Below are 15,302 nucleotides of genomic sequence, written 5' to 3'. Positions count from 1 at the left end.
ATTGCTTGGGATTACATTTGGTGCACTGCTTCATGGAGGGAAATGCAGAAGACGGTGGAAAGGCAGCGCTAATGGACAAAAATAGAAACACTGGCTCGGAACGACTGTCCCTGCGGCCCTTGATGATATCAGCGTTTGTTTTTCAAATGATGCCGTTTATTTGTAGGCTGCGGTGATAATGAGCTACAGCCAGAGCGGTGAGGAAAATCTCTGGCCCGCAGTCCCCTGACTCTGGATCTGTTTTAGAGAAGGAGTGAAAGGCCAGTGCGCATCAGGGGCCGGGGCAGAGACTGTGTAAACGGTTTCCTTAAATAGTGATCCCCGAGTCATCGTGCGCCGCGGAGCTCGAGCTCTGACTCTGCTTTTCGCATGGCGTTCTCTCCGGGATCGGCGCAGTCACTTGCACCTGCAGCTTCCCGCTTGCTGTAGCGAGGCGGCCCGGGCGACGGTGCCGTTCAGCCTCCGCGGTGCCCCAAGCCTCCCTCTCTCCGTTTCCCTGGGGGAATAATGATAAGGCGCACCTGAGCCCAGCCACGCGGGAAGCCAGTGGCGGAGCAGGTGGAGTCAGGGGGGCAGCTGGGGGGCAGCTGGGGTCACAGCGCTGTTCTGTCTATCCGAGAGCAAGGAGTTCACTTCTCCCTGGTGTTGCTCCCCCGGAGAGCCTCAACTGCATCATCAGAACCTTTCCGTCAAGCAGTTCAAGCAAGCACTATTCTTGTAACATACTTCCATGATGCTGGCATGTATCAGTAAAAGACTCCATAATAGATTAAATGATGCTAGGTAATGCTATTTTGGTTAGTACGTGCTATGATGTTCTCAGTGAAATTAAACCTATAATTCTATTTTGTCCATTTAATAAGATATAATTCACTCTGTGAATGAATCATATGGATGAGTCATTCATATTATCATATGAATCCATGACAATTTGTTTTTGACAGTTCAGTTTTTAAAAGGAGATAAATATCTTATCTTATTTGTGAATCTGTGTCCTGGAGTCCATTCCAGGACAGCAATTTCTCACATATATATGTCATTAATATATGTAGTACACAAGTCCTTGTATCGCTGCCCTTACTTGGAAGCATCATTTGGTACTCAAAAGGTAAGATAAAATCGAATGAACACATCTGGTGTGCTCTTACACTTTTCCATTCATTCAAACAAAGTAAATGACTCCATTCTCATGATTTATGTTGATTTGTGTTCTTTCATGTGGTGATGATTTGGATGGCTTTCAGTGTTTTTTTTTTCAATCATTGCAGAAAAGTAAGTGGATTTAAATGAAATTACTTTAATAAATTAGAAAAGCTTCTGTTTATTTTTTAATCTTGTCTCCACAGTCTACTTGTTCAGAAATTTCCCATTAGTAATGGACAGATAAAAAACATTGTTTATCTTTCTTTTTTGTCTGTCGTCCACCTTGCATTCACTTGAATTTTTTTCTTTTTTCTCGTTGTCCTGACTAGTCAGAATTTTGCTATTATAATTTCAGCGACTTGGTCTGGTGAATGAGACCAAATAAAGGGACACTGAGAACCTCTGTGAAACTATGACTATGTCGTTCAAATGTCAGGGGTGTGTCCCCGGAATAAATTCCAACCAGCAGGAATACAGAAGCAGATATGTGACAGTAAAAAAGGTGGACAGACGGTGCCTGTCTGCTCTTCACTCTTTATTAAGGACTGGAGGGTAATGGGCCTCGTCACAGAGAGAGAGGCATTAAAGCAATGCCCTTCAGAAAATGGCCTCGACTGAACTTCCCGAGTGAGAACTAAAGCGCATGAGTGTGATCTTTTTCACTTGTTTAACTGGCAGAGCAAAGAAGAGTTGTCATAAGATGTATAAAACCTTTCAGGCAACCATACGAAGGTTAGCAGGCTATTCCACACTCCCGTTTTCTCTTTAACACACACTCCAGAACTAAACTAAATTTCACCCAACTGCAGTACACCTGCATTCCATGTTCAACCAATGAGTTTCTTATGGTGCAAAGTGAGCCCCAGTTGGTGCCTGACGTTTATGAATGGGCTTCTCAGTGATAGATGAGTTTGCAGTCCTTCATCCGACAGAGGTGGTGTTTGGCCTAGTTTTTGGAATGAGATTTACATTGGATCTCAAGCGACAGCAATTTGGGAGAAAACATATGTACCGTCCCTACGGTTTAGACATAAATGTAGTGTAGTGAGCATCAAAAGAAATGCATAGCTCTATTTATGCATGTACATTTGCACTGTATGTGAAAATGCTGGGCCATCTTACAATGCAACAATGACATGAGGGCATTGTTGTCTTCATAAGAAGGGCTTATTGGTTCCACACTGTGTTTAAACCGGGCTTGATTAACTGGCTAAATCACATAACATTTGGTGCCCAATCATATCTTTGACTAATGACGTGATGTCAAATCAAGATATCTATGCCGAAAACATCTGATCAATTCCCCTAATTAAGTTGGCTTGAAAAAGTGACGTTTTACTGCATATTTGTGGCTGACCACAATATATGTAAGTTGATTTGGTAATATGCTAATGTGAATGTGATTTATTTTAAATTAGTTTATTAATAAAATCACTGACCCTTCCTGTACAGTTCGACAGTGTCTGCAAGCCAGAACTAAGCACAGCATGTAATGTAATCATGCAGCACAGTCATACTGATCATTTTAGTCACAAGTATTCAGTCACATCCAAATTGCAACACCTCATCAAACAGCCCATTTTATATTCCATGAACTAAGAATGGAACTAATACAAATGAACTGATTTTAATATGAAGTGTACTACTGCTTATCACATCTCTTTGTCATAGATACAGCCTTCATTTATGCATTCTGCAAACTGATTCTGCCATCAGTCTGTGTCACAGTGCTGATAAGAAGTCTTAATGTGGAAAAAAATATGATAAGCTAAATAGGAATCAACAAATCATTTATGTTTTCATTTTCTTTGTTTTTACTCAACAATAGGTGTCCTTTCAGAGGGACAAAATGCTAAAACGTTGCTCCCTGTGCCACCTGAAGAAAACAGGTCTGCTCTCAGACGCAGTTAAGTTTATGGGAAACACAAAAATGGCTCTAAATTATAAATTTGCTCCACAGAGGACAGAGGTTGAAACTGGACAACAGTTAGACAGTTTACTTTCCATATTTCCATTGCCTTAATCTCGTTTAATTTCTTTTTGAATAAAGTGTTCTAGTCATCCTCTGGACAGCTAATGGGCCGCTAATGGTTATTCTAACCCTGAATGTGAAAAGCTTGACTTCCTGTCAAATCAAATACAGCTTCTTCCCTCAGAGATGGTCCTCCTTGGACTAAGCTGCAATATAAATTCCGCATGATGTTTGAAAAAGAAGTAGGCTCTCAGGGCAGTCTCTGAGGCTTGTGCATTGCATTTCTCTAGGCTTGTAACACACTTCACCTTAATGAATTCACAGTCATTACGGTGTCACTGTGTTAAAAGATCATTTTTAATCAGCCAATCAATACCAGCCAAAGTCAAGCAAGTGCTGTACAACAATGCTCTTTTTCTTTTGTGTCTTCGAGTTAATTATCTGAACACAATAGTGTCTGTTTACAGTGTATTGACAGCGGTTACTGTATTATGAGCATGAGTTTATGGAGCAAAGTTTGAATCTATTTTCACAAGTAGGCAATTACGATCTCCCACAGTTCGTTTCTATGCTGCTTTAGGCTGGTGGATGCTCTTTCCTCCAACTGTTGGCCATCGCTATGCCAGCGCACTCCATGAGACCTACTCAATCAAGCCCTGCATTTCATCACAGGGGATTTGACAGGCGTGCGCATCATGAAACATGACCTTTACCATTACAGTGCAAGCGCAAAAGCATTTAATCACCTAACCCTGGCAGCGTGCATTAGTCATTGCACGGCTCACCTTAAAGTACAAAGAGGTCTTGACCTGAGGGGGTGAATCACATGCAGATGCTGGTGTTGCTCATATGTAGGTGACTCAGGTCCACCAAGACGGGTTCAGCTGCTTTCCACAGGAGGGGTTCTGTGCAGCCACATTCTTCTCTCTTGGAAAGCATGGTGAGCAGTGTACAAGGGCCATGGATTTTAAAATACGTACAATATACTGTAATAGGCAGATTTTCTAGGACTACACAGACCTATGGTAGTAAATCTACTCCGTTACTCTACTCTGATTTACTGCAGTATTAAAATACTGTACATTCGCTGTTAAATCAAGATGTCAATCAAGATGACAAAATACAATAACCCAACAGCCCAAACGAAATTCAAAACCACTGGCTTATCTCCGGAATGCAATCATATTTTTCTTTATCTTTGACAAGTATAAGTACACTCGTTAACACTTAATGAAAATTGCTGAAAGAATCTAGAGGTGCAGCTTCATCCATTTTATGGTTCATTGCAGCAGAAATGATTCTGGAAAATATTCATAAAGCTAACTTGTTATCTGACCTTGTAAATTCTTGCAAAGGTTGCTTTACTGAATTACTATTATTGAACACTTCTGTTCTGAAGTATGGTAAATGAGGCACAGTATGTATTTACCTGAGTCATACATCCCTGCTTCTGTTTGCTCTGAGCATTTTTAAATCAGTATTCAGTGAATGAATGCCATTGAGAACTGACTGTATGGTTGACAAGGTCTTGAATGCAACCTGTGTTTTGTGTGTGTGTGTGTGCGTGTGTGTATGTGTGTGTGTGTGTGTCACAAGAATTAATGCGAGGTGAATCCCCAACTAGGGACTTGGGTGATGTAATGTGTTTTATCATAAATTCAATCTTTTAGATCAAAATAGGATTAGTGGAGCAATTGTTTGAGCTTTGAGAATTCTCGCTTTCTGCCAGAGAGATGAAAAAGGTAATGATGTGTATTAAGAAACATCACATATACAATTTTCAAATCAGTTGTGCTGTAACACATTGTGCAATGCATAATAAACTACAAACAAAAATCTCTCCTGATATGCATCTTATTTATGATTTTGAATATTATTTATGGCCTCCAAATAATTCATGAAACTTTCACCTTTTAATGTCAAAGCTAAGTTGTTTAAGAATATTATGAATAAACACCATGACTATATAGCTAACCATTTAATTCTTATAAATATTCAAACTCTTCTTCAGATACAAATACATTCATGCTAATATGCTAATGTTCCTCAAACAGTAAGAAAATAGTCTTCAGATAAGATCTTTTTTCTTCCAAGTGATACCCAGATTGATTTTTTCAATGGCCATTATGAAATATCCTGTGAAACTGAAACTTGGATCCAGACCCTGATATCCACCAAGTCAACTCAACATGTGTGGAGAACACCACACAAAAAAGTATGCACTCCATCAAGATGGAAACCCTCACTTCTGAGAGATGACATATTTGATACTGTCGACAAGATAAGGCATTGAGCCTTTGAAGTCAACCCCCTGAGACAGGTTCGAACTCTAAAAGGACAAACCGTGCAGTTCCATTTATGGACATAAAGGACCTCTTATGTGTACAGCAGTGCATTTACACCACTCGTGTAAGAGCAATTTGTGAAAAGCTGGAAAACAGGCATTTGAGTTCCAGGAATGTTCGAGGAATTCACAGTACACATCATCATTGGCTGTACGATGGGGTTCTCTTATGCTCATGAATTGTCAAATCACTCTAGTCACACCATTGTGTTAATTCTCTACATTTTAATAAATGTTCTGCCATCTTTACTATTCAGTACAGACCCCTCAATGCACAATCTTCAAGACAAGTGCTTAAAAAGGTATGTAAAAAAAACCCTCTAATGCAAAACCATATTAAAATACACTGTACTGTAATGCACTGTAAATAGGCATATTATTGGTTATTAACATCATGCTGTCATGATAATATTATACTTGACTCAATCAAAAAATAAATCAAAAAGAAAGTCACTGTGTTGAAATACAGTACTTGCACCAGTTTGAGAGGGTTTTTACCACCCAAACCAAAAATGCAGCATGTATGCTTCTAATATGCTAATATTATATTTCACTACTAAACTGTTATATATTGTGTACTGTTCAATGGTAAGTGTTAAATGCATATTATTAATTTGGGGCTGGAGGATTAGTACCGTGAATTGGTCTCTTCTCTAGAAGTGCTGGCTGTGGAAAACTCAAGAGCTTATATTTTTCTGAAGGGGACATGCATCATTGCACCATTCACAGTGTCACATCACATGGGCCTGTGAGCACGGGTAAGGAGACCGCTCTGCCGCGTTCACTCAGACACACTCAGATTCAGACAGGGCTTGAAATTCAACTGCAGTTTACATTTATATTCTTCAACAGACGTTTCTATTTTCTCTTGGCGAATTTGAAAAGCGCTGTGAAAGTCAGAATTTCTTCATGCACTCTATGTACTGGGACAGTCACAGGCTCCGGATATTTATATCGTTATGAAAAAAAAAAAGTTAGAGAACAACTGCCATAGTACATGCTGAAAGAGACCTCGGTAAGCCATATTAATAGTTCCCAAGATTGCTTCCCTGTTTCCGGTCACAGGGACCTGTGCAATTAAAGGGGGCATGATCTTTGCCGTGCACGTTCTTGTATGCATAATACATCTTCTTTAAATCTGTCACATGTTCTCTACCATTTGTTTTCTGCCTGTCTGACCACCTGTTTTATATGTTTTGTTATTGATTATTACTCAAGTAATAGTATATTTTTTACTGTTTTCCTATCTTTCTATATAGTTTTCCATAATTATTTACTATTTCTTTTATCTTGCATGTAGCACTTTTTCTGTAACACCTTTAAACTTGTGTAGGACCAGCCTTGGCGGGGAAAAACTGAAATACTGTGCATGAATGACTGTATAATGTATAAGGAAGGGCATAAGAGTTCAGTGCAGGGCCTTGCCAACACAAGATAAATATGAGGCAATCTTGTTCTTTGTTCTCATAACACAGACGTATGTAGAAAGTTGCATACAGTTGCCTGCAACATCAAATTACCACCACAGTTCCGTGTTGTTCTGAAAAGGGTCATCTTGCCTGACTAGCAAAAGTACTGAAAATAAATTGCAGCCTGTCCTTTTCCATTTTACAAGACAGGTACTCTGCTCCGTATTTCTTTTCTGGGTCAGAAAGTGACAATGCACTCAGATGAACCGGGAACACTGAACGAGTGTGTTTCCCACTTTTTCCTCTCTTTTCCTTCTCTCCCAGGATTTCAGGCTTTGCGGCAGCAGTTTTAAAACGATGGGAAACGGATATAAAAAAACACCCTCAGTGCTTCCTGGTGAAATATGAGGCCACAGCTACAGCTGTAGGTAGAGCTTTTGAATTGAAGGAATTGGTTTATATGCAGCTCTAGTTCAAAACACTTTTCCTCTCAGGCGGCTTATCAAATTACATGTCGCTCAAAGCGCGGATCTATTTCAACTGCAGGCATTAAAGTCACTCCCTCACAACAGATGTGTGTCACCTCTAGGACAGCCGCCTCCCACACGCTGTTTAGATGTGGATGTTAGCTTATGGGATTGCTGAAGCGGGAATGGAACAAAAAGAAATATTTGGTATGAAATTCACTTAGGCACAGTGCAGACCAAAGGTCCGTATTAAAATAAATAAATAAATAAATAAAATTCTGGGCATGAGGCATATGGCACAGTTAACACTGCTAGTCCCTGTAACATATCTAACATATTTTTCTTGTTTTTAATGGCAAGAATATATACTAAACATAGCATAGTAATATACTGCCAAAATAGTTTGGAGAATTGTAGCTGTATAAATGTATATCACTTCCAGGGTTCAAAATGGTTCATATTTTACACTCACCACAAATCTTACTCCAATCATTGCTTGGTTCAATTGTGATGTCACAGCATTCCTTTAGTTAATCAAAGGCCATCACCACATGCAGCTCTCTGGAGAACGTCTAATTGGGGCAACATGTGTATTTGTTTTAATTGTGCACCATGATGACAGGGAAGCACAACCTTTGGTTGACAATAGTGCAGCACTTCCTGCTGGTAATGCTGAGTTCATGTGTATTGTCATGGGGAAGGAGGCATGGAAGGGGGGAAAGGACGATATACATTAGCTGCTCTGAAGTACGTTGACCTATTTGACCAACATGCCCTTTACAGTGGTGTCCAGGGTATTTCTTTATGGAGACAGAATATGAAAGACAAGCTAAATGGAGAGGAAAGAGTCTTCAGGGACTGCAGGGGTAGACATTGAAGAACTCCTGTGACACGAACTGGCTGAACTATTGATGGCACTACTAGAATGCCCTCAAAAAAATAACACTAGTAAAGACTGAAGTCTGACTCAATCTAATCACAATGCTCTTCGTCCTGAACTCAACAAAGTGCAATGTGGTTCGATTGAATCTGCCCTAACTTTGAGCAGCTATATTGACATAAAAGAACTGGTGTTGCATGTCGTTAAGAGTGGTAAAAGATGTAGACATCAGTAATCCCCCTACGGACAAAGATGGTCTAGTTGACATACATTACATTTGTCACTATAAAGATTCTTGTCTGTATTGAGAACCATGTATTACCATAAAAGATGTGTACAAAACATCAAAATGAATGAAACATTGATGAACTATATCACTAATGTGCCTGTAGTGTGTTCTATATATTGGCAATTACATTGAAAAAACCCAGCTGGTACTCAACTGAATGTTTTATTAAACAGCAAATGTTATCACAGCTGTCACAATTAAATTCAGACATGGGATTGCAGTCATTCCAATGGCAGAAAATGATTTTTCCACTACTTCTTACTAGATTCAGAGACAGAAAGCATGGACATATAGTCTTATTGTTCCCGCTAACTAGAGGAAATATCAGGGATGAGAGAGGACAACATTTTCAGTTGGAGTTCCACGGAGTGCGGAACTGCTGTCAGTTATGGGGCACAAGCAATCTGAGCCTGAACCATCCATGAAAAGCTGCTGCAATATTTCACAGCAACATCCTCTGCCTGGGAGTCCACTCCTCCACGCTCTCTAAAACAAGCATCCACTGCTACTTCCAGAAGAATGATCCATAATACACGTTGTTCAGCCACAGACTTTATTTACGTATTTCAGACTAGTACTTTTCTTTGCTTTGCTTATTGGTATGAAAATGATGTGTGTGTTGGGTGTGTATACGTACATGCGAGATGTGCGAGTCGATATGTGTGTTTGCTTGTGAATGTGTGCTCAGTTGTACTATTGCTTTTCTTGAGATTGCTATATGCTGTGAAAGGAAGACTTGAGAAAAACGTGAGAAAAAAAAAGACTGAAGAAAAATAAACGGACCCAAACAAAATGTACTGATAATGATAACCCTCCTGAATGTTTGTCCACTTACCATGGCTATTTTCAAAGGAGGAGTGTAATCACGGTCCTTCTCATAGAAAGTTTCCCTCATTCTGTCTGCAATCATGGCCTTTTGTAAGATAACTACAGCTAGATGCATCACACTTTGTAGAACACATCTCTGACAGGACAGTCATCAGCATTGATGGAAATGGACAAGTATTGTAATCAATTTTCCTCTGTGGAGGATGTTGGATACAAGCCGCTCTGTGTGAAAAGCTGGGCTATACGCTGGAGCACCAAGATTTATACTCCTATTTCTGTGAAGTGGAAGATGTATTCATTTAAAATGCTGAGCTGCAAAACATGGTGAATTCTAGGGAGCCAAGCATAGCTTCATTTGTCTAGCAACAGTGGAGCACTCAACACCTGAGTTCTTAGAGCATGTGGGACAGTAGAGAATGTGAACCATTGTTATACATTAACTGAAATATAGATACCCTGCCTTTTTGCTATACGTGTTGGTGGTACAGACCTGTAATTGAAGGTCAGCTTTGATGGGAAATTTTGTCTTCATGCCTTGTCTAGAGGTGTGTCTTAACTGAAGGTATGCAAAAATGTCAGCATTCAGGTTTCAGTTTGCTTTCTTTAGGTTTTGATTCCATACATGTACTTTAATAACCACCATCTATCAAATCCCACACTTTCATTAAGTTGTAATAGTCTCTGAGGTAGACAGGGAGACATTCTGGCTGAAATATATATGCTATCTACATCCAACTAAAGTCATTGCATGGGTTTATATGCATTAGATATGACTTCAATATAAAATGTTTTTCAGCATTTACTTAGCATATATCCAATTTCTGGTTGATTTTTCGGTAAGGTTTCTGATGGTGGGTCTGGTTTAAATGATGCAAGGCTCTAAAATACAGTACATTACAACAAGTAAACCCTCTTGGGGTGCAGAATGATTTAAATGGCTGACAGAACTGGAGCCTCGCTTCCTACAAAACACTCATTAGCACATCCCTAAAACAAGCCTCAAGGAAGCGTGTGACATCACTGTCAGGACAACTCCTGTTCCTGCCTGTCCCTTTTACCAGAGAGTGCAGCAGCATGTTTTCCTTGTAGATATGGAACCGGGCTGACTTGCTAGGTTCCCATTTCTTTTAGGTTGAGCCCAACAAGGAGTAACCATGTCAGCACGGCTCAGCAACCTTGTGTATTTGACAGCTTAAGCTATCTTGGATAGAATGGGTGGCATTACAGTTGGTAGGAATTGCACTGCTCTAGCAAGAATGTTTTGTTAGTTGAAGCGAATACTTGGAGAACTCCATGAACTTATTAAAATTGTAATTTGTCTGACATGTGATGTGTGACAGCCTGGGCACTACAATGGAAAACAAAGATCGCATTGCCAGGCAAACACAGCTAGGTCCCAGCAATGGCTTAGCTCAGCATGGCTTCATCAACACAAAAGATTAAGACAGACAGACATATCATCTGGTGCATAGACGGGAACAGTGTGATTCCCATAGTTATAATACAGATGGTTTCACTGACAGAGGAAGTTGGTGCTTTCATATCTCAGGTCACCATCACCATAAAGGACAAAAATTCACACAATCAGTTAAAAACAGAGAAAACGGAGAGTCTGTGAAATTACAGATCACCATGACAAACTAGTGAGAGACCGTGCGCATAATGCACCACTGAAACATTCTTCAAAACAACACATCTTTAAAAACAATCCTCCAGAGATCAAATCAATGAAGCTTATTGATAGCAGGCAGTAATGCAATATGCATATAAAAGATGCAGAGCCAAAGTCATGTTTCAGATAAAGTTCCATAAAGGCAAGAACAAAGTTTGAATGAGTGCATCTTTAATCACAAAAGATGTTCATCAATTGGAAGATGATACCGTGAAAACAATATTGAACCTTGCAATATTGCTGGCTTTAACAGATGCAGCAGAATTTGATACTCCACATAGGTTCATAGGCACATATCCATAGGCTGACAGGCACCAGGAATTTATCAATAGAAGTAATGCACACCAAATCCATATGAATTCCATCTATAGACTACAGGGATAGTCAGAATAGTACAGCACAGGATCTTACTGTAAAGGCAATGGTAACACACGCACACACACACAAATTCACTGTAAATATACTGACCAATTACCATCTCTGAAGTAGACAAAGACAAACACATCCTGTATATGCCCAAATCCCAGACAACAGGAAGGAATCATAGAAGAGGACACGTCTTGCCGATGTGGTAGATGGCCCCTGATTTCTGACACCTGTGTTATGTCTTTATTTTGTGAAGTTAAATTTACAGACAGAATATGGCTACAATTTTTTGTCAATTTACTTGAAGGGCAAAAACGAACGAAGGCAAACTCATTCTCCTGAGGTTACCTGTATTCCGTGTCTGCTTGAATCAGCCAAGAGGACATGCCACGGGAAAATGGGCACCCTGAAACTTGGGAACTGTTCTCCATGAACACAGCAGGAGCTAACATCATGAAATATTAACCTTCATACTTAACACTTAGTGCACTGACATAATACTTTGGTTCAGTGGTTATGTAAGCGGGTTGCTCAAAGTTGGAGAAAATTCAGCACTGGAGAGTAAGTTTCAAAGTCTGACCCATAAAGTTGAAGCTACTATCAGCTGCCTTTCAAAAATGAAGCATGGCATTTTCTCCTGGCACAAAGAGACAGAAGTTTCTGTGGTGTCTCTTGCAGCTTGCTGTCGCCTGCCAAGTAAATCAGCACAAAAGTTCCTTCCAAGAGTCAATTGCCAAGCTGCCTGATAAATGTAGATGTTAACGTCCCAATTAGTATTATTTGGTCAAGGAAAAGGACTCTTTAAGTGGGAAACAATTTGGAATGCCATTCCATCAACCATCATAATGCCAGAGAAAGTTTTGCTGCAAGTAGATTAAATAGTTCAATTAACGTTGCATACTGCCAAGAAGAAGGCTCATTGCCAGGCGTGGGTAGTAGACACATTTTTTCTGCTTGTGAACATGAAGCATAAGTCCATGTGTTTAATTGCCCTATATGCATTTCTCATCTAAAACATACACCTCCTTCATAGCTTTAGATTTGCTCCTGTAGATCTAACCCATTTTTTCACACCCCAGATTAGGCACTTATTATTTATTGTCCATGATTACAGTTTCTTTTTTTGAGAGCACTGTGTTAAGAGTAAAATTTATAACGACCACAGGTCAATTTCATTAATCACCTAGTGATCACTCTACATACAATTGTTATTTCACTAACTGGGAAAGTTGTACAACCAAGCCCATTTGAAACAATGCCAGGGTGAAAGGCCTTTCATCATTCAGTTCTTTGTGTCTGAAAAAAAACTTTATTTGTTGCTGAGACTTGTGACTGTATAAATGTATCTGGTGTGTTTAGAAACATGCCCCGATTCCTTTTCTCTCCTTGGTTCACTTCCATGTTTTCCTAAGTCTTGGTCTGTTTGAGTTTACGAAGCAATAATGGAAATGGCTGAAAGCAGTGACTTTATGGAGAGTGCAAATATGAATGCAACATCTCAGATGCACAAACATTTTCATGTGCGAGAAAATAATTCTGTCTGTGCAAATGACAACACTTTGGTGAGTTATATATATATATATATATATATATGTGTGTGTGTGTGTGTGTGTGTGTGTGTGTGGTTCCTGATAGCCAAGCTCTCTTTGTATTACTTGCCAAATGAAGCAAACCATGCTCTTTTGTTAAACCAGCTGAGGCCACCTGTTTAAGAGGTGTCATTTTGCATCATTTTATTTCATTGCAATTGGTTTCCTAAACTAGCTCAATTGTTCATGCAGATCTACAAAAAAAAAAACTGCTCTGCACACATTCTGAAACAAAGTGATGCTGTGAACGCCCCTTGCCATCTGCTTATCCCAGAACTGTGCAAGGCAAGTCCAACAGACATCACTCTCCATTCACTCTCATGGCCTTTTCACTTTCCTCTGTCTGATGGCATTGTTTTATCCAAGCAAGTTTTTCTGTTGTTAATTACTGATAACACTGTAATTTGCCAGTGTTAGTGACATATTTGTTTCTTTTAAGGTCATCTCTATTATATATGTCTAAGGTGGCCATTAGGGGCTTGGGAATTTTTTTTTATTACTATTATCCAGTTAATATAAACATTTTTTCTCTTAAACAATCCCTTTCATAGGTACGGTAATGAGGTTCTGCCACTAGAGGGTGAAAATAACAGTAGCCAAAGACTCATTTTTCAAATTTCCTTTTAATGCTGTCATTCAATGTGATTTACATAAGGGTTTCATTGTTTGATCACATTTCTTTTCCCATACATTCCATATTTAATCTACATTATCTCCATATCTATTCAGTTATAATAGTCTGTATATCTGTTATAACTTGCATTGCTACTCAGTAATGAACATTGAGAAGTGTTCTGTGACAATTCGTTTGGTAGGATCTGGTTATATCTGATTGTCAAATTTTATTGATTGATTATCTCTAGGACACTGCAGGTCAACCGTGTGTGTTAATCGATTTAAAATAAAACTGGTGCAGTCGGTAACCTCGGGTGGCATAACTACAGCTAATTATCCAGAAGCCTTCAATTGTAGAGAGCATGACATTTGACCTCCGTTTGATCCGTTTATTAGCTGGCTCCCCGCTCTGCTACCAGCTGGGCTATACTAGGTCTGAGTGGAGATGAACGTAAACTGGAACTCAGTTGACTCATTGCAACACTAGCACAGAACTCATTTTAAAGGGTTAAATGTCTTCCCATGTTCGTGTGTATGTTGACGGGTGGATTAGAAATAATTTCATATGAACAGGCTATTTGCTTAATTTAAAATAAATGATGTACTTCCAGAATGACAGAGCAAGTTGCTTCCTAGGCTAGGCGGGGGGTCGTCAAGGTTGAACTGCACGCTGCACTGTTTACATTCGGTAACACAGATCTGCTGTCTTCCTATCAAAAGCGTACGCTCTTATGGAGAGTATGAATTGAATTAAATGTTTGTACCATGACGTCTTTTACACATACATTTTTCGCTACAGTTTAATGCTGTCTGTGCTTTTCCAGGTGATGATAATCAATCACCTCGATGTTCAGTGCTTTTTCTAAGCGTCGCATAGTCGACCTCAAGCCATTTCAACTTGTTTGGGATCATAGTCTACGTAGTACGGTAAACGTCTGTTGCCTCTCGTCCTTCACCTCATTTTTGGGTACATTTTACAACACGAAAATAAAAACATTTCAACAGCAAAATATATAACGTTAGTATATAAACCCCATATTAAACACGTGATTTACGGCAGTTTTTAACCTGAATTTAGCCATGTATGCTTATCGTTAAAATATTTGACCGGAATCTTTGACTCAGAATCTAATCACCTAACACCCCGTGCATGGAAATGTCCTTGATATGAACCGTACACTGTACTGTACTCGCTTGGATTTGCGGCTCATCATTTCAATGTTAATCCGTGTAGTCCCCGTGCCCATCAATCTCACGCAACCACCACTGCAATTACAAATGTACCTAAAATAGACAACTGAAAACACAGGAACCTTACCTGCAAATGCCCCTGGTACATATTGAGCAGAAAGTCCGATCGCTGCTTTCCCGACGGTCAGTTAGTTGGGCACTTGCAGTATACCTTCACAGGAGGAGTACGAAGTATTAGGCTACTTAGCTAACTGGAAACGAAATTCTGCCGCTAGTTGGGTCAGAGCTACGATTTCCGTTAAGAGCAACCGCTGTCGGCAACTGCAAGCCAGTCTGCGGCGAGGAGCTGTCCTTGTTTCGAGTACTGAAAGTAAGAGTTTTCGCTGTGTTTTATTGCCGGTATTCAAAGTGAGGGCGACAGGCGAAAAAGATAAGCGAGAGTACGGTGCTGGACCACGCTTTAACACCAGGCGCTTCTGAAATCGACAGACATGCTCCGAGACAACTTCTGATTGCTTCGGGGATTGCCGAGGACCG

General features: G+C 39.8%; 1 protein-coding gene across 1 annotated transcript in view; it reads right to left on the bottom strand.

Moving 5' to 3' along the window:
* The window catches only part of LOC118796122 (PEX5-related protein-like), a 67,842-nt gene extending 52,903 nt beyond the window's left edge, over positions 1 to 14,939 (bottom strand). The window contains exon 1 of the mRNA XM_036554952.1: positions 14,893 to 14,939. Coding sequence (XP_036410845.1) covers positions 14,893 to 14,913 — 21 coding nt within the window. The 5' untranslated portion in view covers positions 14,914 to 14,939. The remainder of the gene's footprint in view (positions 1 to 14,892) is intronic.
* Positions 14,940 to 15,302: the final 363 nt, after the last annotated feature.

The sequence above is a fragment of the Megalops cyprinoides genome, chromosome 20 (genome assembly GCF_013368585.1).
Source record: "Megalops cyprinoides isolate fMegCyp1 chromosome 20, fMegCyp1.pri, whole genome shotgun sequence".
NCBI classification, from domain to species: Eukaryota; Metazoa; Chordata; class Actinopteri; order Elopiformes; family Megalopidae; genus Megalops; species Megalops cyprinoides.
The sequence above is the reverse complement of the archived record's forward strand: the minus strand, read 5'-3'. Positions and strand labels throughout refer to the sequence as shown.